This window comes from Leucopleurus acutus, assembly GCF_964270905.1.
Source record: "Leucopleurus acutus genome assembly, chromosome: 7".
Classification (NCBI taxonomy): Eukaryota; Metazoa; Chordata; class Mammalia; order Artiodactyla; family Delphinidae; genus Leucopleurus; species Leucopleurus acutus.
This window is the reverse complement of record NC_139150.1, coordinates 27,306,925-27,324,401: the sequence shown is the minus strand read 5'-3', so window position 1 is coordinate 27,324,401 and position 17,477 is coordinate 27,306,925. Positions and strand designations below refer to the sequence as shown.

General features: G+C 37.9%; 1 protein-coding gene across 9 annotated transcripts in view; it reads left to right on the top strand.

Moving 5' to 3' along the window:
- The window catches only part of FKTN (fukutin), an 89,499-nt gene that overhangs the window by 61,979 nt on the left and 10,043 nt on the right, over window positions 1-17,477 (top strand). For 3 of the 9 annotated variants that reach the window (XM_082842133.1, XM_082842130.1, XM_082842129.1), the window contains exon 10: window positions 5,526-6,756. In XM_082842133.1, coding sequence (XP_082698259.1) covers window positions 5,526-5,739 — 214 coding nt within the window. In that variant the 3' untranslated portion in view covers window positions 5,740-6,756. Of the gene's footprint in view, window positions 1-5,525; window positions 6,757-15,293; window positions 15,404-17,477 lie in introns of those variants that run through there. The other 6 variants (XM_082842136.1, XM_082842132.1, XM_082842131.1 and 3 more) reach the window with 5 other exon arrangements.

Here is a 17,477-nt window from a genome sequence, read left to right as displayed (position 1 = left end):
TGAGATAGAAAACAACATTTAACTATAAAATGCTTGGAAGAGGCACACCTGAAGCAAAATCACATGGGAAGGTTGAAAATTACAGGAATAGAAAAAATATACCCCAATATTATTAGCCAAAGAAAATTCTACTGTAATTTTACTATCAGACAAAATAGAATTTTATTGGGTTGTGGTGGGGGAGACTGTTAAAGGATTAAAAGGCCCACTACATAATTTTACAAAGGAACAGTTCACCAAGAAGAAATAATATTCATGACCTTTATGACTCTAACAATATAGTCTTGAAATATATAAATCGAAAACTGATGAAATTCTGATGAATATTTGACATGTTGCAATTTTGGTGGGAGATTTTGGTATACTTTTATTTTAAAAACTGCTGGGTCAAGCAAAGAAGAAACTAGTAAAAATATGCAAGATATGGACAAAATCAACAGGCTTGATCTATTTGACAGATATATATATATATATATATATATATAAGTATTATTTATATATATATATGAAAGTATTCATCCAGCAAATGCTGCATGTACTTTCTTATCCACTATAAATGGAGCATTTATAAAAGTTGATCATGTACTACAACATGAAGGCAATCTCAATACATTTGAAAGCACTAATAAAATTCTTGTGAGGTGTGTGTGTATGAGTGTAATTCTCCACATTAACAGATTAAAGGGAAAAAAAAAAACTATGATTATTTCAGTAGATGGCATTGTATGACCACAGTGGAATTGAATTAGAAATCAAGAATTAAAAGACATCTTTAAAAAGTGTGGAAGCTTTAAAATGCCCTCTTTAATAACTAATGAATTAAAAAGGAGATCATAGTGGAAATTACAAAAGTTTTAGGATTCAAATAGGATGCAGTTAAGAGGATAGAGGTAAACTTGTAGCCTTTAAAACAATAAGTATTTCAATGGCTGTTGTGAGGTACCCGGTATGGGGGCCTCGTAATCTAATTCAGACTCACCCACACCCCCCACCCCATCCTCTAAAAAGTAGGGTGGAGGGAAGCCCATCAGTGGGGCACAAGCTGAGTGCATTTAGTCACTCCATCCCATGTCCCTTGGGAAGGTCTGAGACTAGGAGAAAAAAAAAACAAGTATGAAAGAATAGGTTTGAAAAAATTAAGCTACCACCTGAAGAGATGAAAAGAACAGCACAGTCAGTCTAAGGAAAGTGAAGGAAGGAAACCAAGAGAAGAAATTAATAAAATAAAAAACAAATAGTATCATGGGAATTCCCTGGCAGTCCAGTGGTTAGGACCGTGCTTTTGCTGCCAAGGGCCTGGGTTCGATCCTGAGTGGGGGAACTTAGATCCTGCAAGACATGTGGCTCTGCCAAAAAAAGAAAAAAAAGAAAGAAAAATCTCAAAGATGAACAAATCCAAATGCTAGTTCTTAAGATAACAAATTATAAAAGTAGTAAACTAAGTAGACATCCAGCAAGATTGATCCAAAACAACTGTGTTACACTGACTCAAAAGAAAATGCTATGGACAACTAAGATAACAGTCTAAAATGCGATATTAGAGAAAATGTGAAAATGACAAAATTTTAACTCAAGAAGTTCTAAATAACTTATTAAAGAAATTGAATTACTAATCACAAATTCTCCTTTCCCCTTTTTTTCTCTACCAAAAGACCTAGAAAGTTTACAGGAAAGTTTTACCATGCCTTCACAGGATAGATTATTCCCTTATTTTTGGGAAAAAAAAAGAAAACTGCTTTAAGCAATTCATTTTATGACTGATAGCAAAACTGGACTCGGACAGTACCAAAAAAAATTTTTAAGGGAAATTACTGTCTTAGTGAACACAAATGAAAATATCCTGAATGAAAAACAAATGAATAGAATTTTGTAGTATGTGTGTGTATTAGTGTAATTCTCAACACTTGAAAGGTTAAAGGGAGAAAAAAGTATGTGATTGTTTCAATAGATGACATTAAAAACATTTGATACATTTCATAAATTAACAACAACAGCAAAAGGCCTTTTAGTAAACTTGGACTAAAGGGGATCTGAAATTTTTTTAACCTAATAAAGGGAATATGCCAAAAATCTAGAGTGAGCAATCGTATTTAATGGTAAAACTTTAGAAGCCTTTCTGTTAAAATCAGAAAAAAACATAAGAATGCATGCTGTCCCTGCTTTAATTAAGCAGTGTGCTGGAGGGCTTAGGCACTGGAATAACACAAGAAAAAGAAACTAAGAGTTAAAAGAAGAGACAAAATTGGTAATGAGAATAAACTATTGTGTTGTTTTGCAGGAAATTCTTGTTTAAAAAAGCTCTGCTGTTCCAACTCTAGAGTTTAATGCAAACTTATGTTTAAAAAGGTCAGATTCAGTTGTCATTGATGATGTCTCTCTCACTTAGCCTAGCTAACTAATTAACAGTAAAAACAGCGCTTTTCATTTAGCAATTATGTTTTTAGGTGGTACAGTTAAACTGATGAAATTACTTTATCCAACCACCAATAAGTAGTTTTACAGATTTTAAGGATGTCTGTGAGGGAAAAAATGGTCTTCTCCAACTAACTCTTAATTCTAACTACTGCTTTTTGCAAAAATAAAAAGAAGTAAAAGTGGTATGAACTAGAAAATGAATGGAAGGATTTTGTGTGTGTGTGATAAGATCCCTTGAATTTATATTCTGATTTGGGGTTGTTTAGTCTGAATTTAAATCTGTTCACATTTTGGATCCTATCTCAGAGCTTTAAAGTACAAACTACTTAGGAGAACTTAATGTGGGCTTTAAAAGCTAAGGTAACATTGACTCTAATTATAGTCTTAGTCATTATTTACTGGTAACCTGGACAGGGTACATGGCATGTGCTGTTCTGAGTCACTCACCCCCCCTTTTCCTCTCCACAATCCCGTTTTACAATCAGTTTTCACATTGTATTGTTTATCTTCCCTCTTCTCCTAGGAAGCTGGAATTTTCTTTTTGCTGAAAGGCTTGAAAATTATTTGGTGAAAATAAAACCACAAAGATAGTTTAGGGATGTTTTTATTTAGGAACAAAAATTAACATTTGAGTTAAATTGTCTTTGAGTAATTTTAAGATTGCTTATGTATTTTAACTGTTTTGTTTTTGTTCATAAATCTTTCATTGTTCAATGAAAGCTTTGAACGTTTCATTTTATAAAAGCTTTTATAAAATTTATAGTATTCTCATCCATTGTATCATCCTGGACTTACGGTTTTTCTTTCTTTCATCTCTTTGATGAGACTGTGGAGGATTATATTTAAGAGGGGCATTTCTTGGCCTGTGTTACTAGATGGACCATGATTTCTGCCTCATTTCAGCTTCAGTGTGTCAACTTGATAGGATGGGACAGGTGGACATTCTGCTGACCAGCATCTTGATCGGGGAGGGTGGAGGCTGATGATGGATGGATATGTCTCACAAAATAAGCAAGTCCATGAATATGAGTGTGCGGAGTAAAATTGGGACCAGCAGATGGTGGAGCTGTGCTGTATCCTATTTCTCCCTCAGCTTTGAGGTTTGCTGTGGCCTTCTTTTCACAGAAGCCAGCTGGTATTGTCTGTTAACTGCCAGCACCTATTGGTTTGTGTAGAAAGGACTTGTTGCTTTCTTTAGAAATGTTCAGCCTCTCATTTCCATCTGTGGCTTTATGTTCATCTGGTGGTAAAATAATATTCAAAAGCAAAATATCTGAGAACTGACCTTTCCTTGGAGAACATCCCAGTTAGATCCCATTTCTGTAATCTGATTACTCTTTGACATCTGGTTTTTCTCTGTTCCTTTTTTCTTTAATCCTCTGATATTTTAAATTTCTTTAATCTCTGCTATTGCCACTTTAAATCTCATTACGGAAGGTTCTTGCCATGTTGTGAAGAGAAGAAACATTTCTCAGAAAGCAACAACACAGAATATAGCATTAAAATATGAACTTAAATCTAACGAACCTGCTAGTTTGAACTTTCCTTTGTAATATATAGAATTTCATTTACTGATCCAAAGTACCTTTAAGAAACGTGGGGTTTTTTTAGTATAATTTCTGAAACTTACTAATTGAAATAATTCTGCTATAAGTTGAGTTAAATTCATTATAACTAGTGGGCTAGCTTAGAGATATTCTTTTACATTTGAGATGAAAAAAAGAAAGAAAGGCCAAAAAACAAAAAGGTGGGTTCCCGTGAGGGATGGAAGCAAGGGAGGAGCCTGGGAGAGCATCTTGGAGTTGTGCTTGTTCTGTTTCCCTGGAAAATCCATGCTGTGAAGGAAAAGAAGATTCACCTTACACATGTGATGCTTATTTTGGTTTTCTTTAGTTAGGTTCTTTTAGTAGCAGTTTGGATTTGATGGAGATTTAATGATGTGTAACCTATTAAAAATAAGCAAGAAAGAAGTAAGTTTGAGGCTGAGAACGGAAATTAAAAAGGGGAGATGATAAAATAAAAGGCAGAGCAGGAAGAAGGTGGTTTGTATAACTGTTTCCTTTAAGAGAAGTATTGTTGAAGTACAGTAGATCCAAGCATTAGATCTCTATTCCTGCATCTGAGGAGGGGTTGGGGTGTGAAGCTTTGCTCAGAAAGCCAACATATAGTGAGTCTTACCATGTTCACGTATTGTGGTATGAAATTCTTATTACTGTGCGAGTTAGGAAAGGAGTTTGAGAAATATCCTGACTGATCCTGGGAATTTCTCCTTCAGCTATCTAAGGTCATCAAAAGCCATCTGGGACCACAGTGAAACCCAGGAGACAGGAATTAACATGTCCTCTCACAAACACACAAGCATTTATGATGCTATTGCTGGAGAATGTCATACATTGCCAGGATTGATTCAGGTTCTCTGGCTAACTAGGAGGGTTTTGTTTCCTCTCTCACTGCTACGTGCCTCCCTCCATGTACTACGAATTCCAAGTATTAGAAATGTAGTCAAAAAGAATATTTATATATTTATCAGTATTTAAGGAATGGCCACAACCAAATCCAAGCACTTCCCCAGGGTTTTCTGACCTCTATCATTTTCCTCCATCTTTTGACAACTTTTTGCTTTGACTTCATTCTCAGACCGGCTCTCCCTGCTAACAGCAAAGATGGCCACTAGCAGTGCTCAGTTTCCATCCTACAGCTTAGAAACCTCAGCAGAAGAACACTTCTTCCCCTGATAGTTCCAAAAGAAATTCCAAGGCTGATTTTCATTTGCCTAATTTGTGTAAATTTCCATCCCTGACCCAATCACTATAATTTTCTGGTTAGGCCTGAGTCTTTTTTACCCATCTCTGGGGCCTAGGGGTCAGGTCAGCCCCTCCTGACCCATATGGACTGGGAATAGGGGAGATAAATTGGGGTGCTATTGCCATTAGAAGAAGAAAGAGATACTGGACAGTCAGAAACAGCAAAAGGTCCCCTGTGTCTATCCCCAAATCTATTTAGTGGAAGAGGACTGTCCTTTAGCCAAGAGTACACTAGTTGTGGGTTCTTTAGCTAAAACTTCTGCTGTTGGAGCCTAACGCCTCTCCCCATTGCCTGTTTTGCCACAGATACCTGTTTCCCAAGTTTACACTGTGCTGGACCGAGTTTGTAGACATGAAGGTTCGTGTGCCCTGTGAAACCATCGAGTACATCGAAGCCAACTATGGTAAGACCTGGAAGGTTCCTGTGAGGACATGGGACTGGAAACGCTCTCCCCACAATGTGCAGCCCAATGGAGTCTGGCCCATTTCTGAGTGGGATGAGGTTATCCAGTTGTACTGACACAGTAGGTTGAAATGGTGGAATTCCCCTCCTGCACAAAAGGGAGATGACTGTTTAAAAAGATACGTGTCTAGTTGTCAAACATAAGTAGGAGCCAAAGAAAAATGACAAGTTTGAAAATACAGAGAGAGTCCTAACTCCTGAGCCAACTGATTTAATTCTCTCATTTTACATTTATTAAAGAGTCTCCATGTACCAGGTACAATGCTAGGTTACAGTGGAGAAGCAGAGATGAGTGAGACAGATGCCTGCCTCTTTTCCCCCTACCTTTGGTAAGCACCCCAGTTTTCCTTTGAGGGAAACACCCTCACCCTTTGAAGAGCTTATATAGAATATGAAATGTTCTGTAAGTGCTTTCAAAATGTTAAATAATTAACATTTTGGAAGATGGGCTTACCAGGTGCAGCTAAGGAAGGATATACTAGTAAAAAAAATAACCTGTGTAAGCTTGTATGTTAGGGCTACTTTTAAGGTGTGGAGGCTGAGTTAATATTCAAGTGATCAGACTTTAGGTGACATCAAGAAGAGATGCTAGCAGATTCCTGTTACAAGCACCCTGATGTGGAATTGATTTAGAGCACAGAGCATTATATAAGAGAGTGACAGCTTATTTCTAGCCTTGTCAAAGGTATGTAAATTTCCATACACCTTCTATTTTCATATCGGAAGTGAAAAGAAAGCTTATGCTTGTGTGATGCTTAAATTTCCAGCCATTGTGAGAATATTTTCACTGACCTGATAATACTTGTTTGACAAATCACTCAAGTGAGACCATGCTACCAGACATGATATTGAAAGGGTGGTGATTTCATAAAACATATTTTCCTTACTTCATTCTCAATCAATAGGTAAACTATGAGCAATTCATGGTCATTTAATATTTTCTGAGTTTATAACCCTTGTACTCCAATTCTAATGTTAACCCTAAAGTGTTAATAGCAATACCTCCACTTTTTCTAAAGGTACTCCTCAGTGTATTCATTCATCAATCATAGTTCCATATCTTTCACTTATAGCCTATAAACCAATTTCCATGGTATGTAAACCTGCCTGTTCACTCTCCTCTTCCAGCACTACATCAGGACTCCAAAATACAGATAAGTGGCAAACCTGGCAGCTGTTCCCCACCCCAGATCATAGTATTTGCAAAGTTTGTATTGGTTCCTAGTTGTCCTATCTATTGAATATCAATGGGGCAAGAACTCAGACATCCCTACTTTGTCAAGTAGCACCCACTCTGAAACCCTCCAGTTTCCTTTTTCCCCTCAAGATATGTCCCTGAGTGGACTGGGATGGCTGTGTCTCCCTATCTCTTCACGAGTCACTTTAATTATGCATTGTAAGTGACAGGTAAAGGGATATTAGGCACAGAGCATTGCTATCTTTTTCTTTGCCCAGGATAGGAAGCTAAGTCTTACATTTTATGTAGGTTGCTTAGGACTACTTTCTGGACCAGATTGGCAGATTTTCGTGAAAACTAGAGAATAATAGGAATGTCAGAAATGGAAACCAGAAGGTCTGAGAGAATGGGCTGATAGTTTTCCTAAAACAAAGTTGGGGAAACCTACAAGCTACAACCACCCCACTCCAAATTTTAAAAACAGCAAAAACTTTTTTTTGATAAATGGTAAGCAATGACCTTCCTCTCTTAGGATGAGCTTTCAGTGCATAGTCACTGGGTCTTCTTATAAAAACCTAACATAATTTAGGTTTTCAGGTAACCTTTATAGATTACCAGTAAACTTGTCCCCAAATGACAGGCCATTGTAATCAGCTTTCTTTCTGCTAGAAAATCAGCCCATGGAAATCATACGCAAATTCTAAATAGTTGAACCTAATTTTTTTTTTATGGTTGAAAAAATGTAACAGGTAATAATAGTGTTCCCGGGCAAAATCCACCCTGTTTATTGAGGACCATTTGCTCGTACTTAGCGTCTAAAAGTGCACACACTACACATTTCTGCCCATTTCAAATTGGGACCCCCACTGTTTGCCAGGGGGTGTCTTACCCACCCCCTGTTTAGGTTATTTCTTTTTATCTGTCCCCGGAGTTCAAGGTCTTGAAGCATTCAAATATCTAAGCTAACTTGGCCGCATGGACAGAGGTTCCATATACATCCCTCTGTAGACCACTGGCTGCTAGAATACCTTTTTTGACTGCCTTCTGGTTTCACAGAGTTCAGACATTGGGTCCTACCCTAACTTGGGAGAATGAAAGCCCTTCCCCAAACTCTGAAAGCCAGGCTTGCTCTGTTACAGATTCAGCTACACTTCATCCTATACTTCTTAATTGTTGCACTCTGCTGAGTGTCCAGAGACCTTGGATCTACCATCAGCACCTTATCAGATCACTTTGCTTTCCTCACCTGAGTATTCCAATAATAATTCTCCTAATCTGTCCACTTCCAGGTACAGTTTGCCTGGCTTACCAGGAGAAAACCTCTTATAGTAACTTGTTTAGCACCCATGGATGTCCCCAGAGAGGTCCTGAGAGTCAAGACTGACAACCTCTCACTTGACAACCAGGTGACCACTCAGTCCTCTAAGCAGGGAGCACTTGTCCTTCTCTCCTCTGCTGCAGCTGCTGACATCTGGATCCTGGAATAAAACCTCAGTTCTCCAAATTGAGCATCCCTGAGAAGCTGGGCAGTGGGGCAAACCCTGAAATATGACCACTAGGTGGCAGAATGTGTGCCACCATTCCCCCCAGACAAGTTAACATTCAAGTGAAAATCATCTTGCTCTTGAGTCTTAAGGGCCAGAGGGGCCCTCACTGCAACACTCATTCTAACCCTTTTATTGTATAGCTAAATAAATAAGCACAGAAAGGAGTGATTTGAGCAAGAAAGAGTTGAGGCTCTAAGAGTGCCATGACTCTCAGCACATGCCTGTTTCACTGATCACAGCACAACATCTTTAGCCCTGCTTGACATGCTTGACGGAGAAGTTTTCAGGATGTTTTTGCCATCACCCACTTAATATCTTTCTGCTCAAATTTAGAGTCTGAGGTGACGAAGGAAGAGTGTTTTGTCCAAAATGCTTACACTGTCTTCATACCTTTATCTAAAACATACCTTATCTCCAAAAGGTGATATAGTTCATATTTGGAGGCATCAGCCTTTGGTCATTATATTTTTAATATCCAGGAGTACCTGATTCCCTTAGGCTCACGATGTGTCCCATTTCTGCTTACCTCTCTACTTCCCCAGGAAACCATTAGCACCAATCTAGTAAGTGCCCATTTCTGAAGATTCCCTCCTCTTCCTCTTTACTGATAGTCTCTTATGGAGGATCCAAGAAATTGAGAATAGATTATGCTCATTTCTCTTTTTTTTTTTTTTGTGACCCTAAACCATTGTTTCTAGCCTTACAGGCTACAAAGCTTCAAACGGCACATAGGACAGCAAGGTGTTACACAGGAAAGCAGGGGTAGACTGGGGACCAGAGCTGCATCTGGGAAACACACTTGGAATGAATTCCCACACTCCAATAAACCCTCACCCAATGTCACAAGCCTAAGGCTGCAGATGTTTCTAAGTCTCCCCCTAGTTTCACCTTCTGAAAAATGAACAGTTCCTTCATTCTTAGTATTATAAATCCCCAGGGGAAACTTCCCCTCAAAACACGATCAGAGAAAGTGCCACATTCCCACCTTCTAAAACATAGCCATCATTTGTAACAACTTTAAAGCACGGGAAAAACTCTATTTCTTGACCATTCAAAAGGATTTCTCTGAAGAAATGCCCCAGCAGCTACTTCTCTTTCCTCCTGCTCTGTCACTAAGACCCGGGCTAAGTCACCTCTAACATGTCACTTAGGGAAAGTGCCATGTTAGCATAAAAGGGCACAAAGTTTTGAATTAGGCCTGAGTTTGAATCCCAGCTTCATTGTGTGGGATTTATGGTGGGGACCTCTTAACCTCAATTTCCACATGAGTGAATTGGCAAAATGAAGAATACTTCTAAGGGGTTTTAGTTAGGATTAAATGAAATATAAAGTGCTTAGTATCAGGCCTAGAATTAGGTAATACTCAAGAAATGTTCCATTTCTTATTTCCAAATCCTTTTTCTAATTATTCTTCAAATGGGATTAAAGAAATTGGTAGGACACAAACCTTACTCAGAAGGTTGCATGACTGAATTTGCTTAGGGAAAAAAAAAATCATTTCATTATAACAAGGCATTAAAGGACAAATTGTATGGTTGATGAATTCAGAGACATGACCAAGTTGCCTCCTTCTCTAAATAGAACAAATATTTTCATTTTATTGGTGAAGCTGTTGTCCTCTAGGGTCTCCTTATGCTATCCCCATATGCTACCTAGTTCCCAGGTCCCAAGCAGGTCACTCTCCGTACCTCCCTAGATTTGGTGCCTGGTCTGCCCTGGACTTCTGTTTCAGTAATCTAGCTTTACGTGGAGGTGAACCCTCACCTTCTTGTTAGTAAATCTCTGCCAGCCAAAATCAGATATAAGCCATGATTTGGAGAGGGAAAGAATTTGGAATACTTAGTTTCACTTAATTATCTGTGCTGATGAATGCTTATGTCAGTATTAATAAACGGGAATTGAAAATACTCTTTTCTACCTTCTTCCCCCACATTTGTGTTTCTGTCTCAACTAGGCAAGAATCAACAGGGTATGTGATACTATTTTAAGCTGCTCCACATCAGACTGAAATCCTAATTATAGTTTATAAGTCAAACAGACCAATTCAATAGTGATGCTTTTTGTACGGTACCTGTGCTAAAGTAGACAAGTATACATTTTTCTATGAGAAATCTGTTTCTATATTCTCAGAACTTATATCTTAGAATGCCTTCCTTGCCTTCCTCTAACCCAACCAATGCAGAGATTATGTCGGAACCCATGAGCCACCCAAGCTGCTGTGTTCTTATGCACAGCTCTCACAGTGGGGTTGAAAGGCAGTATGAGGAGAATTAGAAGTGCTGTATTTTGTTCTATAAAACAATAAACTACTGTCTCATGTACCATTAAGAGAATTACAAGAGTATGCAGACTTATGATGACTCATTCAGAGCATGGGGAATAGTTCATGTGTTTGTTAAATGAAAATCATATGTAGCTATTTATGTATCCCTCATCATAACCAGAAAACGTGTTTGTGAATTTTCTAAACAAAGTGATATTTTAAACATGAGTAAATTTCAGTGTATGCTTACCAGTTTACTTTGACTTTATCTTCAGGTACAGATAGTTTGTGGTACTACTGAAAATGCCTTTAATATTATTATTTTGATCAGAATTTGTAATATATAATCCAGTTTGGGACGATGAATAAAATTTTTCTAATCACTTGAGATATTTTGTGTTTATTTTTGCAGCTTGCAGTAGAAATAATAGCCACTAACATTCATAAGCAATCTAGTAAAATAGTAATCTTGCCACCAGTACAGTACTTCTAAATTAAGGTGAGATAGGTTGTATGGGTGGACCCTAATCCAATATGATTGGTATCCTTATAAGAAGAGATTAAGTTACAGACAAACACAGAGGGACGATCAAGTGAAGATTTAGGGAGAAGATGGCCATCTACAAGCCAAGGAAAGAGGCCCTCAGAAGAAACCAGTTCTGCCAACACCTTGATCTTGGACTTCTAGCCTCCAGAACTGTGAGAAAAGAAAGTTGTTTTAAGCCATCTGGTCTGTCATACTACGTTAGGCAGCCCTAGCAAACTAATGCAGTAATCAAGACAGAATGGTATTGGTAGAGGCATAGACACATAGATCAATGGAACAGAAAAAAAGAACCTAGAAATTGGCATACAAATATGCTCAACTGATTTTTGACAAAAGTGCAAAAGCAATTCAATGGAGGAAGGATAGTCTTTTGAACAATTGGTACGAGAGCAATTGGACAGCCATAGGCAAAAAAAAAAAATGAAAAACCTCATACTTTATATAAAAATGAACTCAAAATGTATCATGTACTTAAATGTAAAATATAAAACAATGAAACTCTAAGGGGAAAAATAGAAAATTTTCATGATCTAGAGCTAGACAAAGAGTTCTTTCTTAGACTTCATACCAAAAGCACAATCAGTAAAAGGAGAAATTGATAAATTGTACTTCATCAAAATTGAAAACTGCTGCTTTGCAAAAGCTTACAAGAAGAGGATGAAAAGTCAAGCTACAGACTAGTAGGAAATATTTGCAAATTACATATCTGAAAGAAGACTAGTATCTAGAATGTATTAAAGAAAACCCTCAACAGTTTTTTAAAAATCCGATTAGAAAATGAGCAAGAAATATGAACAGACATTTCACTGGAGAGGCTATACAGATGGCAAATAAGCACATTAAAAAGATGTTCAGCATCGTTAGCCAAATAGTCAAAAGCAATAGCCAAAGCAATCCTGGGAAAGAAGAAAAAAGCTGGAAGCATCACACTTCCTGATTTCAAGCTATATTATTACCATATACAATGCTGTAGTAATCAAAACAGTATGGTACTGGCATTTAAAAAGACACATAGACCAATGGAATAGAATTGAGAGCCCAGAAATAAACCCATGCATATACAATCAACTAATATTTGACAGGGGAGCCAAGAATACTCAATAGAGAAAATACAGTCTCTTAAATAAGTGGGGCTGGGAAAATTTGGATAATCACATGCAAAAGAATGAAACTAGATCCCTATATCACACCAGTCAAAATTAACTCAACATGGATTGAAAACCTAGATATGAGACCTGAAACCATGAACTCCTAGAAGAACACATAGGGAAAAATTTCCTTGACATTGGTCTTGTCAGTGATATGACACCAAAAGCATAGTCAACAAAAACAAAGATAAACAAGTGGGACTACATCAAACCAAAAAGCTTCTGAGCAGAAAACAACAAAATGAAAGGCAACCTATGAGTTGGAAATAAATATTTACAAATCATATGTATAATAAGGGGTTAATATCCAAAATATATAAGGAACTCATACAACTCAATAGCAAGAAAACATCCAATTTTTAAAGTGGGCAAAGGAACTGAAACATTTTTCTAAAGAAGAAATTCTAATGGCTAACAGATACATGAAAAATTGCTCAACATCACTAATCATCAGGAAGATGGAGATCAAAACCACAGTGAGATAGATATCACCTTACATCTGTTAGAATGGCTATTGTCAAAGAAGACAAGAGCTAACAAGGGCATGTGAGGATGTGGAGAAAAGAAAACCTTGTATACTGTTGGTGGGACTGTAAACTGGTACAGCCACTCTGGAAAACAGTTCAGAGTTTCCTCAAAAAATTAAAAATAGAACGATACGATCCAGCAATTCCACTTCTGGGTATATATTCGAAGGAAATGACATTACTATCCTGAAGGAATATCTGCACCCCGTGTTCACTGCAGCTTTATTTACAATAGCCAAGATATGGAAATAACCTAAGTGTCTATCAACAGATGAATGGATGAGAAGATGTGATGTATATATAGAATGGAATATTATTCAGCCACAAGAAAGAGGAAGTCCTGCCATTTGTGACAACATAGGTGGACCTTGAGGTCATTATGTTAAGGAAAAAAAGTCAGAAAAAGACATGCTGTATGATTGCATATGTAGACTCTAATAAACAAACAAACTCAGAGAACAGATTGGTGGTTGCCAGAAGCAGGGGGTAGGGGCTGGGGTAATTAGTTGAAGGTGGTCAAAAGATACAAACTTCCAGATATAAGTAAGTTCTGGGGATGTAATGTACAGCATGATAACTGTAGTTAGCAATACTATATTGTATATTTGAAAGCTGCTAAGAGAGTAGATCTTAAAAGTTCTCATCACAAGAAAACAAAAATTTCTAACTGAGGTAATGGATGTTGACTTATGGTGGTAATCATTTCACAATATGTACATATATCAAATCATCGTTGTACACCTTAAACTTATACAATGTGATATGTCAATAAAATGGGGAAGGGGAAGAAGTTACAATTTTTCTTTGTCATAATTTCTCCCATGAACACATCATGTGATCTTCCTGAAGTAAATATTAATAAACCAGATCTTGCTCAGCTAATAATTAGAAACCATTTTCTGTGTTGTCACTGGTATGAGCTTACAGGTGTTCAGCTGGTGTCAGCTCTGCCACATCATACTTTGTGTTTTGGGATCTTATTTTTTTCCTTGGACACAAAAATACAAAGTCTGCTGAATTTCAGCATATTCCTCTTCCTTAATAAGTCATTTTCTAGAAATTTTGTGAAAATGTCCACCTTTACTGAAAATTACTACTACTCTTCTTTTTCTTTTCTTTTTTTTTGGGGGGGGGGCCATGCCATGCAGCTTGTGGGATCTTAGTTCCCCAACCAGGGATTGAACCCGAGCCCCAGCAGTGAAAGCACAGAATCTAACCACTGGACTGCCAGGGAATTCCCTACTCCTTTTATTTCTAATCTAAATTGGTATCTTCCCAGTTCCTCTTTAATAAAGTTTCCCTTACTAGTCCCCCTGTAACAAATACCAAAACTATATATAAACTTCTAAGTAAAGGTGGTAAGTGTAAAAACATTTTCTGGAAGGAGTTAAAGTTGTCAATGATAGAGAAGTAAAGATAGAGGACTACAGTACTGACAACTAATAAACTTAAAAAAAATGTTCAACATTGTTAACCATCAGGGAAATGCAAATTACAACCACAACGAGATATCACTGCACAGCTATTAGGATGGCTAAAATTTTAAATAGTGAAAACACCAAATACTGTAGTTGTCTCTCTTATGGTTTCTTTTTAAATGTGTTCTTTGCACCATTGTTTGACTATGATTTTACTAGAGTGTCCTTAAACATTTTATAAACGTTCATAATATGTAACACTCTTCATAATAAAATTAAAAGGAATAATCTTGTCTCAGTCTTCGGAAGACAGATTTTAGCTTTTTGTTTTGTTTTTCTCTTTTTCTCCTCCAATTCTTTATTGATTTACTCTGTAAATTTAATAACCCTCTTTAAAATTTATTTTCGCATTTTTTTAAATTTATTTTTATAAATTTATTTATTTATTTATGGCTGTGTTGGGTCTTCGTTTTTGTGCGAGGGCTTTCTCTAGTTGTGGCAAGCGGGGGCCACTCCTCAACGCGGTGCGCGGGCCTCTCACTATCGCTGCCCCTCTTGTTCTCTGCGGAGCACAGGCTCCAGACGCGCAGGCCCAGCAATTGTGGCTCACAGGCCCAGTCGCTCCGCAGCATGTGGGATCCTCCCAGACCAGGGCTCGAACCCGTGTCCCTTGCATTGGCAGGCAGACTCTCAACCACTGCACCACCAGGGAAGCCCTATTTTTGCATTCTTTTGTGTCCTTTATAGTTGACTTTTCCCCAAGAATATTTATCAGCAAAAGCCCTTTAGCAGCTGGTGTCATTGTTCTTAGGTCTCTAACTTTAACTAATTTCATATTTATCACCAGTTTTTTTTAATTTAAATTCTTTTTTTTTTTTTCTAGTTAGTCTCAATACTTTGGAGAATATTTTCTAGAGAATACTGCAGGAAAGGTGACTGGTTGACTAATTTTCTGAAAATGTATTACCACCAAATGTCTTTCAGGTGTCTTAGAAGAACGATCATCGCATAGTTGGAGTGTGTATGAGTTTGTTTTGGAGCCTAAACTGTGCAACTGTTTAATCCAGCCAGATCCTGCTTAGAAAAACTGAAGGGTGAGCTCACAAAGCAAAAGGCTTAGCTTTTAAGAAGCTGTCCTCTCCTCATGTCATGCGGTCACAATTTGCTAGGAACCAGGTTTCCCCTATATCCTAGTGGAAGACCAGAGAATATCTACAACAGTGCTGTCAAACAGAGCATTCTCTGATACTAGAAATGACTCTGCCTGCACTGTCCAAGACAGTAGCCACGAGCCACATGTGGTCTTGAGCACTTGAAATGTGGCAAGTGCAAATGGGGAACTAAATGTTTACTTTGATATTTTTTAATACATCTTTATTAGAGTATAATTGCTTTACAATGGTGTGTCAGTTTCTGCTTTATAACAAACTGAATCAGTTATACATACATATATGTCCCCATATCTCTTCCCTCTTGCATCTCCCTCCCTCCCCGCCTCCGTATCCCACCCCTATAGGTGGTCACACAGCACCGAGCTGATCTCCGTGTGCTATGCGGCTGCTTCCCACTAGCGATCTGTTTTATGTTTGGTAGTGTATATATGTCCATGCCACTCTCTCACTTTGTCCCATCTTACCCTTCCCCCTCCCCATATCCTCAAGTCCATTCTCTACTACATCTGCGTCTTTATTCCCATCTTGCCCCTAGGTTCTTCTGACCATTTCTTTCTTTTTTTTTTTTAGATTCCATATGTATGTGTTAGCATACGGTATTTGTTTTTCTCTTTCTGACTTACTTCACTCTGTGTGACAGTCTTTAGGTCCATCCACCTCACTACAAATAACTCAGTTTCATTCCTTTTTATGGCTGAGTAATATTCCATTGTATATATGTGCCACATCTTCTTTATCCATTCATCTGTTGATGGACACTTAGGTTGCTTCCATGTCCTGGCTATTGTAAATAGAGCTGCAATGAACATTGTGGTACATGACTCTTTTTGAATTATGGTTTTCTCAGGGTATATGCCCAGTAGTGGGATTGCTGGGTCATATGGTAGTTCTATTTTTAGTTTTTTAAGGAACCTCCATACTGTTCTCCATAGTGGCTGTATCAATTGACATTCCCACCAACAGTGCAGGAGGGTTCCCTTTTCTCTACACCGTCTTCAGCATTTACTGCTTATAAAGGTTTTGATAATGGCCATTCTGACCAGTGAGAGGTGATACCTTGCTGGGTTTTTGATTTGCATTTCTCTAATGATTAGTGATGTTATGCATCCTTTCACGTGTTTGTTGGCAATCTGTATATCTTGTTTGGATAAATGTCTGTTTAGGTCTTCTGCCCATTTTTGGATTAGGTTTTTTGTTTTTTTGATATTGAGCTGCGTGAGCTGCTTGTATATTTTGGAGATTAATCCTTTGTCAGTTGCTTTGTTTGCAAATATTTTCTCCCATTATGAGGGTTGTCTTTTTGTATTGTTTATGGTTTCTTTTGCTGTGTAAAAGATTTTCAGGTTCATTAGGTCCCATTTGTTTTTATTTCTATTTCTCTAGGAGGGGGGTGAAAAAGGATCTTGCTGTGATTTATGTCATGCGGTGTTCTGCCTATGTTTTCCTCTAAGAGTTTTACAGTGTCTGGCCTTACATTTAGGTCTTTAATCCTTTTTTTTTTTTTTTTTGCGGTACGCGGGCCTCTCACTGTTGTGGCCTCTCCCGTTGCGGAACACAGGCCCCGGACGCGCAGGCTCAGTGGCCATGGCTCACAGGCCCAGCCGCTCCGCAGCATGTGAGATCTTCCTGGACTGGGGCACGGACCCGTATCCCTGCATCGGCAGGCAGACTCTCAACCACTGCGCCACCAGGGAAACCCCTTTAATCCATTTTGAGTTTATTTTTGTATGTGGTGTTAAGGAGTGTTCAAATTTCATTCTTTTACATGCTGTCCAATTTTCCCAGCACCACTTATTGAAGAGGCTGTCTTTTCTCCACTGTTTACTTTGATTTTAATTAAATTAAGTAGTATCATATAGCTAGTAGCTAGCATACTGGACAATGCAGGGCCAGAGGATTTGATGGGACCAGCAAGAGCTTTGGAGTTGTAGAGCTCTAGACTCAGAACCAGGGGTGTCACTTCCTAGCTTTGTGATCTCAGACTGGTTATTTAACT